The 27,018-nt window shown below is 29.0% G+C and overlaps 5 protein-coding genes and 1 non-coding gene across 7 annotated transcripts in view; 2 read left to right on the plus strand and 4 right to left on the minus strand.

Moving 5' to 3' along the window:
• Nucleotides 1–2,809: 2,809 nt before the first annotated feature.
• On the minus strand, nucleotides 2,810–2,928 carry LOC132918752 (5S ribosomal RNA). The gene has a single exon (XR_009660549.1). It is a non-coding gene; the product is annotated as a 5S ribosomal RNA (ribosomal RNA).
• Nucleotides 2,929–8,889: 5,961 nt separating this feature from the next.
• Nucleotides 8,890–25,439, minus strand: LOC132929749 (probable inactive tRNA-specific adenosine deaminase-like protein 3). The gene is made up of 2 exons (XM_060995309.1): nucleotides 25,185–25,439; nucleotides 8,890–9,916 (listed from the first exon to the last, which is right to left on the minus strand). Exon 2 carries the CDS (start codon nucleotides 9,904–9,906, stop codon nucleotides 8,938–8,940), a length of 969 nt encoding a protein of 322 aa, XP_060851292.1. The 5' UTR covers nucleotides 9,907–9,916; nucleotides 25,185–25,439; the 3' UTR covers nucleotides 8,890–8,937.
• Nucleotides 10,851–12,925, minus strand: LOC132929729 (actin-related protein 6). The gene is made up of 6 exons (XM_060995278.1): nucleotides 12,633–12,925; nucleotides 12,421–12,538; nucleotides 12,107–12,299; nucleotides 11,629–12,044; nucleotides 11,286–11,551; nucleotides 10,851–11,217 (listed from the first exon to the last, which is right to left on the minus strand). The coding sequence occupies exons 1-6, from the start codon at nucleotides 12,707–12,709 to the stop codon at nucleotides 11,091–11,093; spliced, it is 1,197 nt and encodes a 398-aa protein (XP_060851261.1). The 5' UTR covers nucleotides 12,710–12,925; the 3' UTR covers nucleotides 10,851–11,090.
• LOC132929736 (JNK-interacting protein 1) lies at nucleotides 13,251–22,465 on the plus strand. Of its 2 annotated transcripts, none has more exons than XM_060995299.1 (8): nucleotides 13,251–13,483; nucleotides 19,602–19,730; nucleotides 19,836–19,900; nucleotides 20,182–20,349; nucleotides 20,457–20,633; nucleotides 20,744–21,024; nucleotides 21,696–21,880; nucleotides 21,952–22,465. In XM_060995299.1, exons 1-8 carry the CDS (start codon nucleotides 13,401–13,403, stop codon nucleotides 22,022–22,024), a joined length of 1,161 nt encoding a protein of 386 aa, XP_060851282.1. In that variant the 5' UTR covers nucleotides 13,251–13,400; the 3' UTR covers nucleotides 22,025–22,465. The 2 variants fall into 2 exon arrangements, with proteins under 2 accessions (XP_060851282.1, XP_060851273.1); XM_060995290.1 differs by having other exon boundaries at nucleotides 13,253–13,483; nucleotides 21,693–21,880.
• On the minus strand, nucleotides 23,204–23,737 carry LOC132916891 (SOSS complex subunit B homolog). The gene has a single exon (XM_060977323.1). It carries the CDS (start codon nucleotides 23,735–23,737, stop codon nucleotides 23,204–23,206), a length of 534 nt encoding a protein of 177 aa, XP_060833306.1.
• A 160-nt stretch (nucleotides 25,440–25,599) lies between the features above and the next one.
• Nucleotides 25,600–27,018, plus strand: part of LOC132929703 (high affinity cAMP-specific 3',5'-cyclic phosphodiesterase 7A-like) — a 110,640-nt gene continuing 109,221 nt past the window's right edge. The window contains exons 1-2 of the mRNA XM_060995255.1: nucleotides 25,600–25,944; nucleotides 26,091–26,209. Coding sequence (XP_060851238.1) covers nucleotides 26,096–26,209 — 114 coding nt within the window. The 5' untranslated portion in view covers nucleotides 25,600–25,944; nucleotides 26,091–26,095. The remainder of the gene's footprint in view (nucleotides 25,945–26,090; nucleotides 26,210–27,018) is intronic.

Consider the following 27,018-nt stretch of genomic DNA (forward strand, 5'->3'; position numbering starts at 1 on the left):
TGAGTTTTTCGGATTGATGTAAAATGTATAAATACACATATTAACAATGTACCTATATTTTTGTAACGTTTATGGTATTTGATTGTATGTTAAACCGTGGCCATGTTTATTACCTTTTATATGCTGATTAACCAAGATTATATTATAACGGGACAATATTTGATAAACAAGTGAAAAAGTTGCACAATTTAAATTGTGCATTACAACTGTGTGTTAAAATAAAATGTGTTATAGCTTTTAATATAAGCGTAGGTACCTAGTATACAATTGTTTTAGTAAAAACGTGGTATATTATCTTATTTGGCGGAAACGGATATTGATGGAAAAAGAAAGACACACTTTTGGTAGAAACGGGTATAGCCTGTCTATACAATAATTGTTAAAATAATAGATTTATGTAACGTCATAAATATATACTAAATGCCTAGGAGGTACTTACCTATATAAACTACTTATACCTTAGCATATTACGCTTATAATATACTAAATTAAAGAAATATAACATTTAGGGCCGGTATTTCATATATATGACTTAAGTTATAGCTTTACTAAACTTAAGTGTAGTTCTTAAGTGCAGTTTAATTTGTATTCCGTATATCAATTAGTTTAAATGTTACCCTTAAAAAAGCTATACTTTTTCAATTTTCTTCCATGATTTTACATAGTTGTTCCAAAAATAAATATTATCAAAATAGATTTTAAATAACTATTTGTATAAATATTATTTATATAACATTCATATTATATTATATATCATTATTGTATAATATTACATTAAAAAACTAAAGTAGGTAATAGTTGAATTCCTGGAAATGTTCTAGGATTAATTATCGTGGTATAAAGTTTAATACTAGTAGTGAAAAGAATTTTTGAATGTACAAAGTTTCTTACTTAAAACGACTGGTAATTGACTCGCGTTCAAAAGTGATATTTGGTGCACGCGTTTAAACTTTAAATAGGTACTACGAATACGCAAACGATAAAGAATTAATTTCCCAGGCGTGAAATAATATTTTATAATTTTTTCTATCTAGTAATTTTCAAATTTTAACTAACCATTCAATCAATTTTATTCAAATAATGGCTAAAATGATTCCTAAAATAATATGAAAATAAAATAATAACCATTTAATATAATATATATAATTATTTATTTAATTTTAATTTTTTTAAATATGTAGAATGAAATTTTGAAAAAGAGAAGTTCAAACTTCACACATACTGAAGTTGATTTATTACAATCGCTCGTGACCAAGTATTGGGACCAATTAGAAAGTAAAAAGTCTAATACTCAAACGTTTGTATGTTATTTTATCATTATTGCATAATATACAAATTAGACAAATTAAGAGCATAATATTATAGAGTACACATCATAATTTAGAACGTTTTGGTATTTGATATAATTGTACAACATAACATAACGAGCTGTTTAAGTATAATTTGTTGGTGTAATGAACATTTTTACTGTTTGTATTAATGACCCACAAAAGTACTTATAATAAGTGATCTATAGCTAAATGTTGCTCTAAATTTAACAATGTGAGATTTCCTATCTTGTTTTTAATTCATTATTTAGTAGAATTGTTTTTTAATATTTATTTAAATTTACATCTGATATAAAAACATTAAAAACTATAATCATGTATTGCTGGCTGCTAATATTTTTAATTATAATATGTTTAATGTTGAAATACCTACATAATAATAATATTATTTATTTAAGTCGCACAGTTTATTGTTACAGTGTTATTATTACAAAGAATACCTACGTCGAATAACTTATTATTCAGTCCTGAGTGTATATTGTTATAACGTAAATTTGTCGTAAAATATATTAACGTATATTATTATCATAAACTATCTTTATAAATAATAAAGCAAAATAATATTACCGATCGCCGTGACTGCTGCGGCCGGCCCAGCAATGCTGTCGAATTCAGCCAAATCACCTGATTCACTTGCAAATGATGAGCCCCAAAAAGTAGACAGTGATGTCGTCGATTCGATATCAAAACAAAATGGATCGGTTCCCAATATTGGACTGATATCGGGTGCAGTAGATGCGTTGGAGATCTAATCATCGTCATCGGTACCAACGCAGCTAGTATCTACGGACTCGGCTAAACCGGACGCCGAAAAGGGTGACTTCACTACTCGTTTACCGAAGAAACCCTGGAGTTCGATGCCGAACATTCACATAACGTTTGGTGAAACCGAAGCAACCGACATTAAGTGCATTTCTATGAAAGTTTTAGACTCGACCAAACCGGACGCCGCGAAGGATGACTTCACTCGTCTACAGAAAAAACCCTGGAGTTCGATGCCGAACATTCACATAACGTTTGGTGAAACCGAAGCAATCGAAGTTGAGAGCATTCCTATGAAAGTTTTAGCCGAGATTGAAAATGAAACGAAACCGGCCTATGATGAGCACGTTTATTCAGATCCAATAACCAACACCAGTCATGGAACCACCACTGAACGTAGACGCCGTTCGTGGTGGAAACGTACTAAAAAATTCGTACGTCGAATGTTTTGTTGTGGTGCGTAATATACTAATATAGCCTATAGTTTAAAATATAATACAGTGTGATTATTTTAACTTGTACGCAGTTATAAGTTAAGTATATTATATATTTGAACCTAGAAAAGTTCCTTATAGCTTTTAGGGTTAGGTTAGGTAAAAATATTTATATATTATATAATTTAAAAATTTTAAAAAAACTTGACAAAGATAAAAATATCTTAATATTTTTTAAGTTAAAATTGGAAATAAATATTGAATTTATTAAAAGAAAACAAAAAATGCCAACGGCACGTAGTGTTCCCAAGCGGTCACCCATCCAAGTACTAACTACGCCCGACGTTGCTTAACTTCAGTGATCGGACGAGAACTGGTGTGTTCAACGTGGTATGGTCGTTGGCGATGAGTGGTAGAAAATAATAGTAATTAAATACCGTAATCAAATGTTAAAATTTTTTGGTGGTGGTATAAGATGAAAACTGAATTCAGTTAATTTTCAATATTTTTAAAAAAATACTAAAAAACAAACACGACACTAAACATAAATGTATAAATTAAGTTTTGATTTTACAGTAAAACATACTTACTTATTTACTTATTATATACTAATTTAATACTATCGGTATTGCCAGTATTGGTTAAAGTATTTGCCATTTGGTCAAAGTACCTACGACCTACCTACCTATAAGTTAATAGTTATATGTGTCATGTTGCATACTTAATGAATACGAATTTCAATAAATTGGATTAGAACTTATAGTGGTTGAATATTTCGTAATCCGTATCAGGAAATTACCTGTCTATAATATTATGCAACCGCGTTAATATAAAAGCCATGCGTTTGGACGAATAATTAAAAATTGCAATGTGTTTGGACAATTTAGCATAATGTGTTTGGGCGAGTGATTTTAAAACATTGTAATGACGTGTTTGGGGGGCGACCTTTTTTTCTTTTGACGGCAGTTTTAATAACACACCGATCAGCTGAATTATGATGAGTAGTTGATTCATGGTTATGTATATTATTATTTGAAAAAGATAGTATTTTATATTTTTATCGATGGTAGAATTCAATAAAACACTTAGGACATTTACTGTTAGTACATAGAGAACGAGAAGACCCGTTTTTTAAAGTGGTTAGATTCACGAAAAATATTATTTTCAATTAAAATGCATCGCTTGTTTGATTTTGTATTTAAAATATATTCAATTTTATGATCCATATTTGATATAAACTCGATAATACGATAATATAAGTTCAGTTTGTCTCGCCCCAATACATTATTATTAATCGACGTTAATTATAAATCAATTGTCATAATATAATCATTTTGCACAAAAACTATAAATGTATAATATAGGTACTAATTAGATAGTGTATTTAGCGTATTGCTAGTGTATCATTTGAACGTGTACGAAGATGCAGTCTATTAGTTTATTTTATTTTATTAAATTACGTTTAGAAACCTGGGATTTAGAATATTCGTAGAGCAGGGCCGTATACAGCTTAGACTATTTAGGCTAAAGCCTAGGGCGGCAAATTTTAACGATCGAAACGAAATAGCTTCTTTTTTTTCTTAGGTGATAAATTTATTTCAGCCTACGGGCGGCAAAAACCTTAATCCGGCCCTGTATATTTATAAACAACATATTTGTCAGCTTAAGATTAAAAATTTAAAAAATCAATATTTATTTGCCAGTATATACTATATACACGTAGTCTGAAAATAAACTCCCAACCTCTAAGTCTGGACATATTGCCATAAGTTGTATAAACGCCTAGCTATGATAAGATTTTTATCGATGATGTGCTATGTTATACCTATAATTTATTATTAACCGTCGACAGTATGCTGAATGTCTCTTGTTAATCGCAAGAATTGTCGTACATTTTATAAAAAAATTTTGAAAAATCAGTTTACACATTTTTTACTTACAAAACAACGTTTCAAAACACCAAAAAGAGATGTTTTCGCATCAAAATCCCAGCCCTAAATATTATTACTAAAAGTTAAGATAAATGGCAACGTCGCTAGAAAAATCGTTCTCAATCGTTTGATTTTAAGGTACAAAATATTGATTCTTTGATCTGCCGACATCGTTCTCAACCGTGTTGCTAAAAAGGTAAAACGTTCTCAATCGTACAACACCGTGCAGTGACTGCGGTCGCGCACTCGAGGTGATGGCCAACCCCTCCGTTGTCGACCTCGGCTGACGGATATGCGGGCTCGGTGACCGTGGCCCAGTGGCCGCAGTGGCAGTGATGTTGCGGCGGCGGTCATCACCGCGGTCGAATCCGTGAGTTCAATGAGACCTCTGACAGCCCGTCGGTGGCCATCGCGACTGGAGTGGCGACGGCGACGGGCAGCCACGCGAACGACGCCAATAACAGGACGACGACGATGGCGAAGCGTCATACAACCGCTCTCTAATGAAAAATAAACACATGCTGCGCATGCATACGCCTATACGAGAATATAGGGAATAGTGCGTGCAATATCTATATAATTATATCGACGATTGTGCGACTGAATCACTAAAATATTTTTATTTTATTTCATTGAATATACACATATTGTACAATATGGACAAAACGGGTACTATGGTTTACAAAAAAAAGAAAAATAATACATACTATTATTAGAGGAAGATACACGAAGAAGTTAAAGTGAATAATTAATTAGTAACAAATAGTTAATTTACAACTTAAGAGCATTTCAATAAAATTAGGCATAAGAGCTATCTAAAAGAGAAAGGTGGAGGTCGAAATTGGCATTATACATCATACGTCTAGTAAGCTCATTTAGCAAGCAGTTGGTGGAACAAAAAGGAATATGAAATGTAGTACTGGAACGGGTGGTGCGTTGGGGTACTTTAAAATTAATTAAGGATAGTAAAGTCGGGGAATCAACACTATCATCCAACAGTCCTTTTAATATAACAAATATACATTTATTATAAAATAATATGACTCTATTAAACCAACTGCTAAATCTAAAACCATTCCATGGTGACCATTTGAGGTAATGCAGGGGGTATACGTTGGTGGCCCTATTTTTTCCCGTGCCATATTGGCCTGCCTTAATTTTATACAACTAGTTGGTTAATTAACTCTGTATAAAATAATAGAGTTAGCGGCACCGCAGCTGACTTTATTCCGTTTAACTCAGTACTCACCCGTACCGTCTCCGTCACGCCAATAGATCGCCATCACCGTTATTGCGTCACCTGAGCCTCGTTGCGCCCGCACACGTACCTACCAGCTACTATCGGTTCTCAGCTGTCATCTGTTGCGTCATGTTAACTCTATCTCCATTCTCCGCCGTATCGTCGTGATTCGCATCACATCACCAACTATGCGATGGGTCTCAAACGTATGAGTGTATGAGTGTATGACGCGAACATGCATGGTATTATAAATTATAATACAACACTGGTGCAAACATAATTATCTCGTTATTTTTTCTTTATCGTGCGTAGCCGAAAAGTTCGAGTGACAGTAAAATAATTATCGAAAAAAGACAAAACAATATTATTTATACAAATACTTTTATTTTTTTTAACATAATTTTATTATTATATTAATAATTACTACAGTTAGAAAAAACCCGAAAAAACAATATTATTTATACGAAAATTTGAAATATTATTTTATTATGTTATACTGTATTATTATTATTAATTTGATACCTAACATATTCGATTTACCTTATTTGAATATTTATACGTACCTCTCATAAACATGGCTTGCAAATTGTACTTTATTTAGAGATTGGGCCTCAAGTTACCAACAACTCCGAGTAAAATTACGCGTATATTTATTATGTATACAATATACATATTAGTATTTAAAACAAATGGTAATGAATTTATACTATTGTATTTTATGGCGTGGCCGAAATTATCTCGTCTTACAAGTGCATATTAACAAATTATTTTCATGGTCTTTTCGACTAAAGTAGTTAGTATTGCTATTTACTATTATGATACATTTTTAATTATAATTTATAATCAACTTAAATGTAATATAGTAATATTATCTATTGGGAGAAGTGTTTTTTTAATAATTTATTAAAGTTACCAACGAGATGTAGACATTACGAGACTACTTCGACGTTGTTACACGTTTATTATGTAGCAAGCCCATGGATGATTATTTATTATCGTACATAAACCACGATTAAAGATATAAAGGTAGGTATATCTTTAATCGTGACATAAACTAATCACGTAATCGGCTAAGTATATTATCAATTTTATCATATAATATAAAAATATTTATAAATATTATATTAGAGCGTTTTATTTTAACTAGTATACTAGTTACCTATAGTTACCTATAGGTTCGTTGATTTATCCAAATCCAAATTATCAGCATTGAACGATAAAAATTGTATCTCGGCCACAAGCCTCTCGCGGACCGCGAAACGTAATGCAGGGTCTCAAGCATTAGGTGTTAGGTACATTATGTTGCATACTTAAACTTGACGAATACGAATTTCAATTGGATTGTGGTGGCTGAATATTCCGTACCAGGAATTTACCTGTCTTTACCTGACAGTATTTTATAAATTAATCGTCATTATCGTATCGCACAAAATCTATGTACCTATAATATAGTCGATGTATATTGCTAGTGTGCGTATCATATAAATATAATGAATGTGCACAATGAGAGTGCATGCGATGGGAACGCGTGACTGCGTGAGGCGTGAGCTTTTTCTTTTTTTTTCTCGACAAATATTTGTGAATTTTTGGCCAATTCTAATTTTTCGACAATACCACCGCGACTATATAATTATATTTTATGTAATAATTATTACCGTTATAAATAAGTGATTTTGTATTATAATAATTATTATTATAATTACAATGTATATCATTATAATTATAATATAATATACTATAATATTTATTTTATTTGTCCATCGCGCTGTCGTATCATTATATTGAGCAGTAAACGGGATATCGCCCGATATCGGCATATATATTTATCGTCATCCGTTACACACAAACAAACTCGATTATGGTATTTGTATATTTTCTGTCAGTTTCTTCAGTCTTGTCGATCTAGGCCCGTTTCACGTGGATGTATTCGTGCGCGAGCTTTTGCATTTTCGCTCACTCGAGTTTCGATTTACATTCAATTTTTTCAGTTGGTCATATGACAGTTCATATCACATTTAACCCGTTTATCAAATTGTAACGTTAATGTACCAAACGGGCCTCATAACCATTCCGATCGTTAATGTGACTCCTGTAACGGCCCAAATATAATTTATGCCATAAACAAATACTTGTGCGTAGCTCGTCGATTCTAATTTATTAATCAATAAAATATATATACCCGTTCTTTATTTGCGTTTATATTTTTAACGCTAACTCAAAAAACTCCTACACTAGGAGGATAACATACTCCATACACAATACTACAAGGATAATGAGTTAAAATGCATCATTATTTATTTTATATTTTGTTCGACTCAAATATTCGAACATTTTATGCATTATTATATTTATATTCACAAGTGTGTAATTTGTATATGGCACGGTTACATAGACCTGCTCTGGTAATGTAAAATGCCATTATAAATAAATAATTTTTTGTGCACATTTTTTATAAAATTTATCATTTTACTAATAACAGTATTACTAATAAGTGATAATTATGTAATATTAATGGAAATAATATTCGGTTATAATAAATTGATAGAATAACAAAAACAAGTTAACTGATATTATTATTTTATTTTTATTATACATTATAATTTATTGTATTATTATTTACTTATTTACACAAGATTTAATAGAATGATACTCGGAATTACAAATGCTGTCTACTTTGCTACGCTTGCATGTATTCGTTTTGCATAAGTGTGTATAACTACATGACAACGTGTTCTATGATCCTACACACTGAGTACATAGTGTTCGTGAGTCGTATATTTACTGACTTACTGACTACTTATAGAGTGTTGATATGACATATTAATATTATATCATTGATTATATTTATATAAACGCATCTTTGAATAAATGATACCTAACTGCAGGTTTAAAACTTAACCAAAACTAACCTGTAGATGGTTTATGACGACATGGTAACGCTCTCGGGCTCTCCGTGTAGCACACATTAATAGAATGACCCCATCCATAAGACATATATAGGTACATATTATATTAAGGCACGAGTGAGAGTAATAAGTAATAACATTTAAATTAAAATTTAAATTTAAACCAAGTTTGTGGGTTTCTTAAAAAAAATCGTGGTGCAGATCACAGACGTACTCGTACTATAATATACATAGTTATATAGGTAGGTTTTAATTTGTCATTAAACTGGATATTGAATACCAAAAAAATACAAAAATTTGTGTGGATTTTATTTGTAATTAATTGTAATTTACAATTTATTGCTCTGCGGGTTTTTTGTTCTGAACATCATTTTTGGTATGCAATTCCAATGCTGCTGTTCTGCACTCTTCTTCTAAGACACCGGCAAAAACCTCAAATCGATGATTTATTCCTTTGAGGAGATGTACGCTGACCGATCCACCTAAGCCCCCGGGCTCGCTGTCATTTGCATAACCATAGAACACTCTCCTCGCTCTGCTGTGCACCAATGCCATCGCACACATCACACATGGTTCTTTGGTTACATACACATCGTATCCCGTGCATAAATACGGCCCAGTCTTGTCATCAGTAGAGACACTAGATGTTTTAGCTATGTTAGACGAGGAGTTCCATGCACCGCCTCCTTGAACCTTGGCAACTTTATCTACCACACACATTATCGCATGCTTTACAGGGTGTTCGACACGGAAATCACCACTTTGCGCTACAATTAGATCGTTCAAAGGATCGACCACCACAGCACCTACTCCACCAGCCGCACATGACAACGCCGTTCTCATGTATTGATCAATAGTAGCAAGTTGAAGTTGATTAAAGAATTCACCACACAATATTGACTCTAGTCGCTTATCTGGATGAAAGTTGCATGGCCACAGCTTACGAGCTTGCAGGTTCTGGCTACATGTCTTTGGCATGCACGCCGGGACTGGTACAATCTTAGGTCGACCTGATAGGCCATCAAAATCAAACCCTCTGTTTTTCAACTCTGCCACACACTGATCTGAATTTAAATCGTTGGCTAACATAAGTATGATAGTTTGATTATTAACGCGTTTAAGATGAGTCAAAGAATTTATCACAGACAATTGTCCAAGACTCTTAACGATTTTGCTGGTGGAGGTTCGATTAATAATAGTGTCTACAAAGACATTTACTGTGATAATATTATCAGTCGTTACATTCTCTGGCAACACTGGTCTTAAAGTCCAAGTCATTGGAAGTCTAGGTCGCTTTGGTTCCATTTTAACAAGTCTGTAACAAATTTTTATTATATGAAAAATATATTTATTATGGTATTTTTAATTCAAGTAAAATAAAAAAGATTAAATTATTAATGTATTTTTTTAAATATTAAAATTTGAAAAAAGTGATTTCCTAGGTATAGCTATTGTTTATTAATTATTAGCAATAAATTATAACTAATAATTATACTAAATAATATGGATAGGTCACTGCTTATACAGTTTTAATGAAAAATATTGTTTAAATATATATTATTTTAATATAAATCCTTGTATAAGTAATATTAGTAATAACATGTTATCAATATACTAAAAATTAAAATTATGATTATAGAAAGACCTTATACTATTCTTTATATAGCTGCAATGAGACATGAGTACAAATACAAACATGACATAAATAATATTTTAAGATGTTTTATAAAATTATTGTTTCAAACTAAATATTTTATTTTTAAATTATATAATATAATTATATTATTCAGAAAGTTGGAAAAAAATTGAAATTATACTTCATAGAATAGTATAGTATACATCAGTAGTTTTCAACCTTTTTAACCATGCGGCACACTTCATCTCCTACAAAAATTTTGCAGCACATCAATCCATATAATATGTGAAACATATCTTATATATATATACAAATAAATACATACTTATATAACTATTAATAGATTTTTCGCGCTACACTTCAATAGCGCTCACGGCACACCGATTGAAAACCACTGGTATACATATAAAACACATGCAAAATTAATCAATAAAAGGAAAAAATTCAATATTTATACAAAAATAATTTTATTTTACATAATTCACACAATACACATAATTATATATATTTAATCAATACTCAAAATATAGGATAGTGATAATATAATAATCACAGATTATTTTAATACATTTTTTATACAAATACAATTAGAAGAAATATTATGTAAATATCAAAAATTATAAAAAAAAAAATGTTTGAGAAATAGATAACAGATTTAAATAAGTTCTAACTATGAAAATAGTACATAACTTAGTCATAAAAAGATTCACTGTCTAAGAAGTTTTATTTTTAAATTTGTATACAAAATATAATTTTATTGGTATTTTCATACATTTTATTTCATAGAAAATAAAACTAAATTCATAATATTTATAAGTAATAAATAATAATTATATATTCAGTCTTTTGTATTTTAAACATCAAATCGATGGCATGCAGAAAATCCTTCTTCATCGTATTCTTCTTTAGTAACCACAAGCGAAAAAAAATCTGGATCTTTACTTAGTAAATTTCCTCCGTGCCAAGCATATGTAATGGGACTGCAAATTTAAAAGTTAATTTATACTTTATTTATTTTATTTTTGATAAAATTTATAATTTTATATACTTTTCAGGAACAGTCACTGAAACATCAAATTCATCAGGAGCAAGAGCCCGCACTTCTTTAGAAAGACGTTCTTCAAAACCAGGAAAACAACCGTTACCACCAGTAACAATGATGTTGTTGTATAGATGAGGTCTAGTCTCTTCTGGACATAAGTTAATACTGAGAACAATTGCTTCTGATATGCCCATTTGTGGTATCCCAATATCATTTGGATGGAATAAAATTTCTGGTATTGTAAAACGTTCATTGTTCATTCGTAAAACTTGCTAATGTTATAAAATGGTAACAATTAATAATATAACAAATATCTATCTGTCAAAACTACACAATAATTTTTACTTACCTGATCTTTATCTATAGTTCTGCTCACAGAAGTCTCATCTAATGTTCTTATAAGTCCTCTATTTACAGTTGTGTAATCTGGTAAAACATAGTCTCTGACAATAGTATTTTTAGGCCATTTCATTTTTGCAATTTTATGATCTCGATCAAAATCTGTAGACATAAAACACAAGTCTTCTTTGCACTGATTCATCACATATGTTTCTTCCATAACATGTAACTGCCGATATGATATCACTTCTTTTAAATGATTAGTTAGAATTTTGCCACCAACATTGACACGTAATATTCCAGGCTTGAATTTCTTTTGTAAAATATAAGGAACAATATGTGTAAAACTATAGCCAGATTCAACAACCAAGCAACATTTTGCAGTTGGTTTATCATGGTGATAATGGTAACAAGATAAATTTCCAGCTAAAAAAACCATGTTTAATGTACTATTATGTTAAATAAGTAGAGTAAAGGAATTTATTTACCATTAGTTCTTAATAAAGCTTGAAACTCATATTCTTCAAAAAACATTTCTGTCATTCCTTCTTGAATAGAACTAAAATTGAAGTATGGTTCAGTTACAATTAGTGGCATTTCAAAAAAGTTTGCTTTGCAACAATCTTTACTAAATACATAATCCCATACTGTTTTTTGAATATCCCAGTTTAACAGGTAACCCTAGAAATGTAGTGACTAAAATTACTATCAAACAGATGGTGTATACTATATATATATTTAAATGCAAAAATATTATATTGAGTAAACATTCAACAAAAATGTCGAGCGCCTTAATCGTCACCTTTTGAAAGCCCAACATAAAATACAATCCAGATTTGTCTCGGCACTCAGAAAGTTGATCACCGATAAATGTCCTCCGCCGTTCGCTTTTGGCCTTCATAATGTAATTGGGTATGATTCTGGAAATAATAATGTTAATTATATAGGTATCTTACCAACGTTTAACAAGATCAACACGATCGTTCACATAGTCCGATGCTCGGGGTGACTTACTTGGGCGCATCGTCGTCTGTGTGACCGACTTTGGCTGTGTATGCACCGTTGTCTAAAATGTAACTTTTTGTAGACATTGCGTATGAAATCGAATCGAAACAAAACAAGTCAACGACACTGCCGTATTATTGTTTTAGCCGTGTGGCCCGTGTCTTACTGTCTTATAACGTCACCTCGCTTGTAGCCCCGGCAAATTATCACGGTCGTGTTATCACTGTTTTGCGTGAATCACGCGGGACGTGAGTGATAACGGCAAGTAGTGTCGTTGTTGTCGTCAGTACTCAAAGTGGGCGTCACTACGCAATTGGTTCTCAAACAGTGGAGAAAAAAAATATATCTACGAGAACGCGCGAAAACACGTACAAATCTATAATATTATTATTTTTTTTTAAATATTACATTGATGTAACAATAATTACTGGGAAGATAAAACGTTACCATGATTTTTCACGGTATACAATAAAAATATTAAATACTTCAAGTTTATTATGAACGACTAACCGAAAGTCTATACGGAGTGCGCGCGATAGTAATGTAATACTATAAGGCACGGGGTGGAAACGGCAATAATCAATACCGTACAACTTGCAGGGCGGTCGTTTGTGTGTGCGTGTGCGCGTCCGTAGAGAAATCGTAGTTTTTCTGATGTCCACGATGGGATGATAATATTATGCATGCGTTATTTTAATAAAATAATCCCACGAAGACACAGAAACCGACGTCGATAACTGTGCAATAAACACGCATGCATATTGTACGCATAAAGCAATGGCCGATTCCGAGTTCGAAGAATTCAGGCAAATATTCGAATCGCTACCCCAACATCTGAGGGCGTCCGCGCAGACTTATACGTAAGTAAAAACAGCACTGTTTTTTTTTCTTCTATTAAATACATAGTGATATCGAAACAACTGTTTGTTCTATGGTTATATGTATTATTTAAGATATCTACCAGTACGAATCCCACGGATATGATGTGATCTGCCATATTATTATACTTTTAGATATAATAGTTTGTTTACCTACTGTCGTGTACTTGTAGCCTGTAGGGTTCAGTTGCTTACTTGGGATTGGTAGGGGATGAAAGGGGTTATGTATAGGTTCGCTAAGCCTACTAGCCAGCCCAAATATATAGATTTATAAAATATAAATACATTTTTTGAACAAATCCTTAATGGTTTAGTAGTCTACAAACGTGGTCTAGATACTTAAATGTTGTAAATAGTATGTAAATATTTTATAAAAATACAAATATAATACATATAATATCGTAAAAGCATTTTACTTTTTAAGATACAGTATTTTTTCGAGGGATACAAATGATTTAATAAAATATATTAATTTATATTAATTAAACGGTTTTATAATGTCAAGTTAACCATGGTTAATAGTCATAATCACCATGCTTGGGCCGTATGTATAATGTATTTTTATGAGGATTTTTTTTTATGGAGAAAAATGTCATTGTTTATAGTGTTCTTGCAGTGACCCATAAATGAAACAAAAATTACTTAAAAGTACTAATATCTAATAGTCTTTAATATTAAACTAAATATTGTAAACACTATTGCAAATTTTCATTACAAAAATAATTATTTATTAATTATTATACCTAGTTGTTACGCATATTCCGATTTTTAAACACAAAATAATGTAATTTATCAAAATTAATCAACTTACTTTGGAATTTATTTATTTTTCAATAGAATTATAAGAAATATCTCGATAAATAATTATTTTATTAATTTGAATTTATTTATAAATAATTCACGTACATTCATTATAACTGTAGAAAAAAGAAATTCTAAGGCTTCTTCTAATTTGTAAATATTTTTTTTGTAATTTTGTTCTAAATCTATAATTTCAGTTTCAATTCATATCTTTTTGTTTTTGACAATACGAAAAAATCTAGTTTTTAAAATTAGGGCAACAGAAGGCGTGTGATACAGTTTGAACTACTACCTATTTTAGCCAGTATAGCCTATAGGTGGAGCTTACGGGGAATTAGCCCTTAATATTTTTAAGCTTGTTTTCTTGGTAACATTATTAATCTATATGTATATTTATTTTTTTAGTTTCGAGACAGCTTATGTATATTAATTTAATTTTAATAACTAATCATTGAATAATAATTTTACATATCTACAATTTGCATTTTGGAACTATCTTTATAGGTATTTACTTATAAGAACATGTAGCCATGTAGGCATAAACTTACTAGCAGATTGTAGGAGAAAATCAATCTAGTAAACTAATAAAATACAATTCGAATCAACCGAATAAAAATATATTTACTTAACCCTGATCTCTAGCTAGAGTAAGATAGATGAAGTAATTTGCAAGTAAAAAATTTAAAAAAACTATATTTGGACTAATCTTCGTACTTCGTACATAAACATGGGTCTGGATCATGAGAATGCATCATGCGGGCATTGTAAGGGGATGTTAACATGTAAATAAATTATTTAATGCTACTTGATTATAAGATACAGACAAAAGAAAATTAGTGTAATTGACCCATTATTTATTGTAATCCGTTATCCTCATTCAAAATATATACCACGTTCTCACTACGATGCTACATTGTCTAAATTCTATAATATAAGGAGCCTTTTAAAGGTAAATATTAATTTTCTCGATAAGTATTGATGATTTTTCTATAACATAGTTTGAAGTCATTACAAAACACATTATACATTTTTCAAAACGGAATATTTTTTTGATAATTTTCATTTATTTTATATTAATCGTATTTTATAAGAATAGTTATAATAAGTTACAATAATTTAAAGTAGATAAGCGGAGTCAAAGTAGAGAACGTTGCAGAGATATACCTAAATACACTGCAAATTTTTTGTCCCTCATTTACTACTCGCTCATCAAAACTTTAAATACTTATAACTAAATAGTAAATACCCTATTATTTTTATATTATATTGAAATTCTCAGAAAATGATTGTGTTTTAGAATATGAAGTTAAAAATGTAGATATTTGTTTTTACATTTTTTTTTTAATGCAGTTTTTGCAACTTAAAATTATTTTAAATTAATATTCAAAATAATTAAAATTTAACTGTTTTAGTTCCTTATGAGTTCAATGTAAATGTACCATTTTTGTGAACTGAAAAAACACTTTTTCGAGAAAAATATCTATCAACTTAATTTTAACCTGATATAAACTAGTCTGGCTGAAACGGGAATCATATAATATTAAAATCCTAGGCGAAATGGGTGCTGTCCATCCCATCCGATCCCTTCATTTTTTGAACATAGGTGGCATTAACTAGTTAAGTAGCTTCAATTAAAATTAATAGTTTATTTTGATTTAACATAACTGATTAATTCATATAATTATTAACTTATATAATAATTTAACTATAGTTTAAAGCTAGTAATACACGGTTTTCGATAAAAATTGTTTAATACATTTCTGTTCTGTTTCTTTATAAATTAATATTATAATATATAGTTTTAGGCACAAAATACTCATCTTTATTATTTGATCTACGTATTAATTAAAATTAGATCAACTTTTTGAAATCGAGTTTAAACTTAATAAGATAAATTTATTATCTATTAATTATTAACTATCAACTTAATGATCTTCTGTCCACTTATTAACTTAACTTGAATTAATTATTTTCATTAAATAGCCCACATTTGTTTATGGATGCCTATAAATATTTACCTAATAAATATTTTTACATATTTACACATTTTAAATAAATGCAGTTACATACATTTGATACCGGCACTAAAACACATATCAACAAGTTATGCAGTAAATAATGATACGCATGATACAAACGGAAGAGTAAGTCAACAAAATGTGCTTCTCTAAATACAGTGCTCGTGTACATTTAAGGTGATTTTTTAACAAACAATATTTTTGCACAAATCAAAACTAAAGTCCCTTGGAATTGTTGCAAATCAACAATTTTTCATAATTTATAATATAGAAAAGAATATATATATATATATATATATTATATTTATCATTTGTTTTAAAATGGATATAAAATTTCGATAACTCAATCAACTATATTTTTTAATAATGTATTAAATAATACAAAACAAATATAAACTTTAAAAATTGACAAAAAAAAATTATTTGATCTTATAATGAATATTGATACACTTAACACTTAAGCATATTATTTAATAGTTTTCTTTATTTTTCTACGAGAATTTGGTAATTTTAGTATTATTATAGTTTCTGCAGTTACATTTGCGCATACCCTGTTTTCACTTTATAAATTACGAGTGGGTAACGTTTTCTTGAAAACGCATAACAGTTACTTTTTTAATATGTGATATTTTATGTACTGTTTTCAAAAAAAAAAACACACGTTAGTTCAAGACTTAAACTACCGTGTTTTAATTACTATTCTATACTTAATCTTTAAATAAAGCATTTTGCTTCCTTGTTTTTTGTTGTACCAAAATGTTTTATCAAAACATTTTCGTTAAATAGTCAGTTGGGCTTGTGAGCCTATTAATAATGTACAAATGTACAATTAACACGAAACCATAAGTCAGTATATTGCTAATGTAACGTGTTATAATTTTTGACCCAAATAACCGGGACCATTATAAAAAAAGTTGTCTTCGATAATCATTCGATTATATTAACTCGGTATCTGATGAATCTAACTACCTATATAGTTATAGTATAATAATCGAGGTAAGTACTAAGTATACAAGTTAATCAGAATATATTTGTTGAAGGTCAAGGGAATAGAAAATCCTACTCTTCTACAGATTTACTTATTAATATTTATTATTTTTAAACATAATAATAAACGTAAACAACAAAATAGGTGCAATAAATTAATGAGGAAGTTATTACTATTGATGACAGCTTACTGTTGTTTGTTACAAGGACGTGTACCTATGTATTAACTTGAGTAGGAACCTAATATATTATTACATACAATAAATAATCTTATGACAAGCGGCAATTAAATTTGTTTGATTTTAGAAGTCTTGAAATGTAAATAAAGTCTTTGTTTTCATATAAAAAATAAATTTAGATGTTTAAAACTATAAGTAATATTGATATAAAGAATTATTATTTCATAAGTTAGATATGAATTAAATCAGTACAAAGATTTTATAATATATAAACCTGCCAACAACCTACGTGTAAATTTTTTTTTAATTGATTAAATATTAAAATGTATACCTGCACTTCTTAAATGCTGCTTGATATAAGTACATAATACACGGTACTATAAATATATTTATTATATTAATTAATTTAACATTCAACATTTTTACTCTAAAATACTATAGATCAGTGGTTCTCAATCTGTTTAGTACCGCGGCCCAAATTTACCCCGAAAAATCTTTCGCGACCCACATGGTTTGACTTTTCAAAAAGTAGTTATAAAAAACAAAATTTGTATTATATAAATATGTATAAATTTGTAATATATTTTTAGTATTTTATAGGTTTATAACCAATTTATTTTTATAAATGTACTTTTAATAATGAGGTGTATGCGAAATATGTGCTTGTTTTCTGTTATGGTTAATAACAGCATTGACATCATAATTCAAAAAATTGTTTACGACCCACTAAAAATTGACTGACGACCCACCAGTGGGCCGCGACCCACACTTTGAGAAACGCTGCTATAGATTGTATAAGATAAACGCACATTTTATGTAATAACTATTTTAAAATAGCACTATATTTGTATTCTACCTTATTCAATTAAGCATTTATAGGACGTGATGTTTACTATATTATAGTATTATAATTTAACCGTAAAACATCATATAGATAATTATTACTTACTGGTATCTGTCGGCTGACAATAATCTACTATATTTTTATTTTATGTACATTTTCTATAGTTATATTTAATAATAATGATTAATTTTTTGTTAAAGCGTCTATAGGTCTGTAGATATAGGCCGTTCACAAATGAAATACAAAAATTCAGATGGACCCATATTTTTGTATTTTTATTATTTTAAGATTCCTATTATTCAATTAATAAATATTATTATGAGATAAATCATAAATTATATTATAAAAATAGTAAATATTCGAGTATTATTGAACTAAATTTTCATTTAAAGAGTAGCCTGTAGAAATGCGCTTTCTTCTTTTATATTTAAATTTATGAATATCTAAATCGTTCATTACCACTATTCCGTCTTAATTTATAGAAATAATTTTTTAGTACTCTCCACACCATTATTCAATTAATCACCCATCTACAAACTTGATTCTCAGAACTTAAAAAATTGTCTTCGCGCCGCCACTGTTTAGGCGTAAATTGAATATTAAATTTGGGGAGGGGGTTGAACATTTTTTTTATGCAAACCCTCGAGAGGCTACGTTCCACATCTCTCTTTGTTTAAATTTTATAAACATATTTTCAACATGCAATCGACTAATACAAATCAAATTATCTTAGAGATTAAAATACGAATACTATTATTATTATTTTTATTATATACTATCTTCGTCCAGTTGATGATTTGATATGGAATACCAATATCTTAGTATTGCTATTATTATTATTTCCAGAAATCAACCTCGTAACATAGGTGTACAAAAGACAAAACATTATTTATAAAATTAATTAGTAATAATTACACTGTGAATTTAATGCATTAAAAAACAATAAAATCTAGAAAAATGCACTAAAAATTTTTATAAATGCTTTAAAATGACAACAAATGTAGAGTAAAATGCATTGGCAGTACAACTAAAGAATAATACTTTAAAAAATATAAAAATCTATTTAATGATATTATTAATTTAGAATTACGATGTGCGAATAATTAAAACATATAAACATATTCTATAATACATTAATACATAACCTATAGAGTTTAGGGAAATGAGCCTAACTCCCAATTTGAGCATGTGTGTTTAGGTACCAACTAATATATAGTAAATTATTTTATTTTACATATTATATTGTTTATAATAATATTTGTTTATTTTAGTCTAGTTCACGATGTATTATCAGACGAAGAGTCAACGACTGAAATTAAAATCAATACAAATGTTGACACCGATAATGCTTTCAGTGTGTTTTCCATGTCAGACGACGATCAAAATGAGACAAAGAAAAAGTAAGATATTATCTTAAGGATATATCATATAACATATGATCATTGATCAGGAATATACATAAATAAGGTATTATTAATAATAATAATAATATCTACTTATTATAGTCAAATTGTGCGTTTAAGGCATGAAAAAAGAAGAAGAAAATTACCCGAATTACCAAAAAATAGAAGTAATATTTGTTTTTATTTCTAATAGCAAACCAAATGTTTTATTTAAAGAAAACAATAAATCATCAATACTCAAAAAAGTTCAAACGTTGTCTTTCAATCATTAATAATATTATAAAATTATTAATGATTATCATTTTTAGAGCACGATAAATTTTTTTTTTTAATTAATTATATAAATTATTGATATTAGAAAATATTGATTTCAATTAAAGGGGCATTTGGTTTTTCAATTAAATTATCAATTGACTAACATATATAATTTATAAACACCTACACTAAGCTGGTTCGGTGTTAAGTTTGGCTGATGAATTAGGAGAAGTATTTTCGTCAGACAGAAGGAAATCGTTCGTATCGGGAGTGCGAGACTTTGAATGTCGATCTCCAGACTCGGGTATATCGCTAGTTCATTCACCTGAGAGAGCCAAATCTAGTTCACCACAACAGATAGGTAATGCACCTACTATAATTAACATGTGTAACATGTACTTATGTATATGTTACTACGCTGGCGACTCATTGGAATGAAACTTTAATTTGAAAATTATTTATACGCAGATACTCCGACTCCAGCATCTTCATGTTCATCGGGTCTTCCACTATCTCAATTAGAGCTATTAGAGGCCACGCACAGAGGACTATACAAGTTCGTTCCCAGACACCGAGACGAGATGGAAGTGGATATTGGTGATCCGATTTACGTGCAAAAAGAAGCTGAAGACTGTTGGTGCGAAGGTACTTACTGATTGCTTTTGACGAGAGTATTGATACTAACGCCAATGTTAATGCCACTGCCCACTAAAATATCATAATACTATTGTTTACACCTATTGATGGATTTATAGGAGTTAACCTACGCACTGGCTCTCAAGGAGCGTTTCCGTCCGCGTACGCAGTAGACGTCGAGTACACGGATTTCGATTCTGCAACACCCAAGGTGAAACGAGAACGGTTTCTTTTGGGATATATGGGTTCGGTGGAGACAATGTGGCACAAAGGCAATTCTGTACTGTGTCAAGCCATACGCAAGATAACAGAACGACCCAATTGTAAACCACAATCGTGCATACTTGAGGTATCGGACCAAGGACTTCGAATGGTCGATCGTGCCAAATCTTCTACGATGGTAAGTGCTGCACTATTTAGCATACTGCATTTATACGCAACTACTTAAGTACATATGGGTAAACACGGAGAAGCGCAAACAATTATTGTTTACAGGGGGTAAACCTTGAAATTTACAAGCCGACATTTATCCACCATTACCATAATTATTAATCATTATGAGTTTTATAATTTAACCATACTACAGTACTACATTTAAAATAAAACTATATAAGTATTATATAACTTCTACTAGCTACTAAACCCGTCATAACAGTATACATGCATATCTATCAATGGTTTTTATTTTTTTTTGAGTGGTGGGGAGGAGTGGTAATTGCCCCTGTAACACTGTGTATAGAAAAATCACTGCATGGATTAATTTTGTATACCCACCCAATTTTGTAATAAATATTGCCTTTCAGTAATAGTCGATGGTGATATACCTAAAATATAAAACATGTATTTTTTCCATATAGGTGTAGGTACTTAGTAGGTCTTATATAATAATTAATAATATACAAGTACAATCGTATGTATCTTGCCCAAGACCACGAAATTTTTTATAATTTTTACTGTAAAACTATTATTTAACTGGTGGTCAACAACGATAATTTTATTTTTTAATACCTACTTGTCTAAACTATTTTACCTATATAACCTTTATATATATTTTAATTTTCAATTTAGCAGACTAGAGATTCGAGTACACCATGCCAAGATTATTTTTACTCTTTAAAAAACGTATCGTTTTGTGCGTTCTACCCGGATGACAACCGATACATGGGGTTCGTTACTAAACATCCGACATGTCAGAGGTTTGCGTGTCACGTGTTTAAAGCAAACGAATCGTCAAGACCAGTGGCGGAAGCGATCGGGTAAAGGATTTCATACGTATTTTATTCGTACAGAAATAATACAAATATAAAAACCCTATTCGTTTTCTTAGACGTGCCTTCCAAAGATTCTATCAGAAATACATAGAGACAGCGTATCCAGTGGAAGACATATATATCGAGTGAACGGAAGAAAAGACCGCGGTCATCGTGTAACATAATATGTGCGGAGGACTTTATGATGTTTATAGGTGGACAGAATCGTTTGAAAATTTAGAACGATAAAAACGAATTCTCGTTAGAGATATTGTGTCGCAGCAGCGTTTTTATGATACAAATTCAACATGTGATAACATACCAAATATCTAATGTATTTCATTTATAACTAGATCAGTATTATCTGTTTTGCTCTTTTTAAATGTTCCCAAATACGACTACACTTAATATATAGTCCCCACGACAAGTTCTAAACAATCTCATTAGGAATAAGGATGATAAAATATTATATATTGTATTTAAATGATTATTATAATGTTTTTATCAATTCATTTGTTAATATTGAATGTTTGAATTGAATATTTCTTAGCTTTAAATACAAATCAAAATATAATTTTGTTTAAAAAGTTATGAGTTTTTAGTAGTTTGTTTTATTGATTAATAAAATGTATCTAATGTATGCATTAGATGATTTGTAAAATATTGCATCAAGCGATTAAACATATTATAGCAATGCACCACCTAAATGGGCGTATTATAATTTTGTGGCCCCGAGTATAAAACAATATTCTAATAATCATTTAATAATGAGTAGGTAAGAAAAAATAAAAGGTAATTTAAACTGTATGGAATATTACTATGCACATAATAAGAGGAATATGAAAATTGATGATATCTTAAGAATAGTGCTACTGGATATAATATGCATAACATATGTATAAATTATTATAAATGCGGTAGGTAGTCTCGTACCTACTAGTCTAAAAAAAATCCTTTAAATTGTTCATAATAATGTAACTACACTTTAAATTGGCATTTAGGTTAAATATTTAATTTTTTACATGGATACTAAATACCACGATTTAAAATATTAACAATAAGATAAAATACTCAAACATAAGGATATAAATGATTATAATATAAAATAAAAGTCTATTAATCAAATAATAGACAGTAGGATTTAAAGAAAAATACACACATAAATATTTATTACTTAGAATTTTTTTTTGTAAAATAAGGATGTACATAGTTAATTACAGTTTAATATAAAACTTGAATATTAAAATACGATCAAAAATGAGTTAATATCACAGAATTTCTTCACCAACTCAAAATACAATTGTATAACTAGTTTAATCAGTTATTGAATTATTTTCTTTCTGGCCTCATTTGACTTCTAGGTCCACTTTTTCCATTGTTACCTTTGAATGAATTTGGTTTCATATTTTGTTTTCCTACACCTGTTCGTCTTGCATTACTTATTGTATTTCCATTGGCTCCTGGAGGTGGTTGTGGTGGTGGTGCATTTAGGTTTATTTCACTCATATTAACAGATTCATTAAATGTCATGATAAAATCACCGATTTTTTCAATTTCTCCATTCTTACCAACATACAGAGTAAGACAGTTTCTAAAATAAATTGCATAAGCTCTGTGAACACGTATTATGTCACCTGGATATAAAAATGAACCAGGTTCATCCCAGACTGAAAAATTGATGCATGCTGAACTATCGGCTACTTTTACTGTTCGAACTTCATGGTTATCTTTGAGTTGTACAGCAGGATTTACTTCTAATACTATGCACATAACAGTTATGTTGTTTACATTATTTTGAATGTCTTTAATCAGTGTCAAAGGTGTATCTGGATTAATGGGTTTTGGTTTAGTTATACTCATCATTTTTATATAACTAATAAATATTTTTTTTTAATTAACTATTTTTAAATTCAATTACTTCTAAGCTATTAATAAGCTAGATGTTACCTAATTAGTTAATAGGTATGTTGTGTCTGAAACAATTAAAAACAAAACAAAAAAAATTAAAAAACTGTTTAACTTCACTTTAAACTAAATTTAAAGATAAAATATTTAACGTATTAATATAACAATCAAACTGTAAAGAAAATAATAACTTCACTACATAAAAAAATAACAGATTTAATGAAAATTTAAGAAAATAAAAAACTTCATAATTATGTGTTAATATTCACTTTGTTAATAAACACAGACTGAAAATTAATCATCCAAGATTAGTACTTTTTAATAAAGTTATTTCTATTATATTTGGTATCAACCTCTGAAGATTTTTTCTTTATACCTAATATTATTTGTATGGGTATTTAAATTTAGTTTAAATTTGTTTTCCATATTTTGCAAGACTATTAACTATTAAAGTATTAAACTAAATTAACACTTTTATTTTTAATAAATAATAGGTTATGTCTCTCCCAGGAATATTATGTGTTAGTAGTTTGATGGTAGTTTAGTAGAATAATTTAAATAACACGTCTGTTATAGGGGGACATCTTAGGCTAATTTTTGGGGGTTGAATTAGCTTGTATATAAATAACATACTATTCCAATAACTTAATACAGCTAGTTCAAATACTGTACATTTTTAACTATTAGACGGTTTTTTAAAATTAAATTAACACCAACAAGTTCTCTAAATGAAAATAATGTAAAATCTCAATTGAATACTTAATTTTAATAAATATAAACTTATGAAGTCGACAAATATTAAATATTAAAAATAAATATTAGTACTTACAATAATATATAGCTTTGTTTATAATCAAAATTAAAAGGTAGGTAATATTTTCAATAGCGCTAACTTGAAGTTAGAATGTTTTAAAATTTGTTTACTTAAGTTATTACATAATTAATATTATACAAATAGTAAATAAGTGTAATCAGAGGTACTTATAGGCTATGATTTAACATTTTGTTAATTAGTACAGATATATTTTTATATAAATTATTTGAGCACTTCATTTGTAGACTTTTCAAAAATATATAGGTATTGTATTTTAGGTACTTACTTTAACTAGTTCAAAATACCAATTAAAAATAACTATAAAATGTACAATATTAAATTTTTATAGTTTTAAAAATCAAATTTCTTTGTGATAAACAAACAATAATTAAAATGCTTAAAGTCAATGTTTTTAATTAAGGGAGTAAATCCTCATTTCTGATAAATCACATTTAGATTATCAACTGTGGTCTAATTTTTAAATTTGATGCTTATGTTAAACTACCCTTCTGTGAAAACCCGTCACGACATGAGTACATTAGTTCTTGGTGGTCAAATTAATAAAATTATATGATAATCGCTGTCACTTACCAAAACCAGAGAAATTTAAGGCACTTGTGTACCTGGAACATTATCCGGAAGTTGAATGTTTGGAAATCGTCATAGCACCGGGCGTTCGATAATGACAATTGAAATCGTGTCAAGACTTATAGCATTCTGAAAGCGGTCGGAATTTAACAAAAAATAAAACTAAATAAATAAAACAAAAATATAAGAGGCTGAATCCAACCTCATTACTTTATTAGATTTTTATTTAAACAACACTCCGCGATAAGACGACGGTATTGTGATCGCGTTGATAATAGCCAGTGGGGCCAAGTTAGCCAAACGCGTAATTTTAATCAGTTGGATGTCTTAACCCGTGATAACAGATCAGCGGAACGTGCACTGGCGCCTGATAGCGATAATATTATTCTAAATAATAATATTATTTAAAATGTTGTGCTTGGTACCTATCTACTTACTATAGAGCAATGAGAATTGTTGCTAACGACTAACGTTATTATTATTTATTAGCTTACTACGTTCTACGTTCGTAAACCTTCTATTTCCGGGTAATTTTGTCTCTGTTTTTGTTTGGTTTCAATCTCTTAAGTCTTAATTTCCCGCTAGAAATATTTGAAAATCCATACAAAGTTCGAAAACGTTGGTAGAAAAATAAAAAAATAGTCTATTATTTTGAATAAAAACCATAGTAAATTGATTTTATGAATGTGGTGAGAATCATAGAACTTCAAAAGTCAACATTGGATCAGATTCATGAGTAGAGTATAATATAATATAGTATAAGGTATGTTGTTTTGTTGTAAATAGTAATTTGATTCATGTTTTCTTTCAATTACTGCCTCACATACAAAATTAAATTTCATAGTTATTAGTTTATAAATAAATCAAACAAACAAACTATTAACTTTTTCACTTTTTTTTATTGTATAGGACCAATGCGTTTTATTAGAATGGTACCCAAATTGCCGTTAGACATAACAGTACCTCAATATGCATTACGCAGAAGAGGAGCAATATGTGTTTCAGCTATTGTACATGACTTATATGAGGTAAGGACATTATATAATTATGGTTGCAATGTATAGATTAGTTTTGTATATTTATATAATGTTTACAAACCTATTATATTTTTTAACTATAATTCTTACCTACCTAGCTGTCTGTAATACATTTATTGAGGTTGATAGTTATTGTCATATGACTATGTCTAACCTATCATGAACTGGTTTAAATTTTTTCCCAGCTAATATGTAGTAACTAATATAACTATAATATTTGAGTTGTTAAGAAAATGTAAAAACTATTAAGTTATTATGGTTAGCAGTGAGCTACTTAAAACTAGTTATATATTTATAACAGTATCCCTAATATATGTCCTTATAATATTTAAAAATATGATATAGTATAATTGATTATACCTTTTAGTAAAATTATTATTTGAAGCAATATTCACTATTTTTCTAATCTTAAAGATTCTTCGGGGAAACTTATTTAATATAATTTACTATATATTTTAATGGATATTTAATCTTGTAATACAATTGTATTTACATTTTTTTATTTGCAACAGATTTTTTTAAAGTATAATTTCACTTATCTGGGAAGTAATTTAAGTCAATAGGTCATGTATTGATTTAAAGTGATAATTTATTTACAGATAAGAAATTTTATTTAAATATAAAGTAAACTATTACATTATTAATATTTTATATGTTTACATATTCTTTTCCATACTAAATCTTTTTATATTTATAAAATAGTTGCTTTTTTATAGGTAACCAATTAAGTATAAAATATCAATAGTTTGGATCTTAGTTATAAAGTTAGGTACCTATACTTACTAAATGTAATCTGCTAT

The sequence above is a fragment of the Rhopalosiphum padi genome, chromosome 1 (assembly GCF_020882245.1).
Source record: "Rhopalosiphum padi isolate XX-2018 chromosome 1, ASM2088224v1, whole genome shotgun sequence".
NCBI lineage: Eukaryota > Metazoa > Arthropoda > Insecta > Hemiptera > Aphididae > Rhopalosiphum > Rhopalosiphum padi.

What these genes read in the sequence shown, in the direction of transcription:
- LOC132929749 (XM_060995309.1), bottom strand. Translation starts at nt 9,906, where the DNA reads ATGGAACCAAAGCGACCTAGACTTCCAATGACTTGGACTTTAAGACCA.
- LOC132929729 (XM_060995278.1), bottom strand. Translation starts at nt 12,709, where the DNA reads ATGTCTACAAAAAGTTACATTTTAGACAACGGTGCATACACAGCCAAA. An exon ending in ACAGACGACGATGCGCCCAA is followed by an intron (nt 12,539 to 12,632) that starts GTAAGTCACCCC and finishes TATTATTTCCAG; the next exon opens with AATCATACCCAATTACATTA. An exon ending in GAACTATAGATAAAGATCAG is followed by an intron (nt 11,552 to 11,628) that starts GTAAGTAAAAAT and finishes TTATAACATTAG; the next exon opens with CAAGTTTTACGAATGAACAA.
- LOC132929736 (XM_060995290.1), top strand. Translation starts at nt 13,401, where the DNA reads ATGGCCGATTCCGAGTTCGAAGAATTCAGGCAAATATTCGAATCGCTA. An exon ending in CAAAATGAGACAAAGAAAAA is followed by an intron (nt 19,731 to 19,835) that starts GTAAGATATTAT and finishes TACTTATTATAG; the next exon opens with TCAAATTGTGCGTTTAAGGC. An exon ending in GTGCCAAATCTTCTACGATG is followed by an intron (nt 21,025 to 21,692) that starts GTAAGTGCTGCA and finishes TTTTCAATTTAG; the next exon opens with CAGACTAGAGATTCGAGTAC.
- LOC132916891 (XM_060977323.1), bottom strand. Translation starts at nt 23,737, where the DNA reads ATGATGAGTATAACTAAACCAAAACCCATTAATCCAGATACACCTTTG.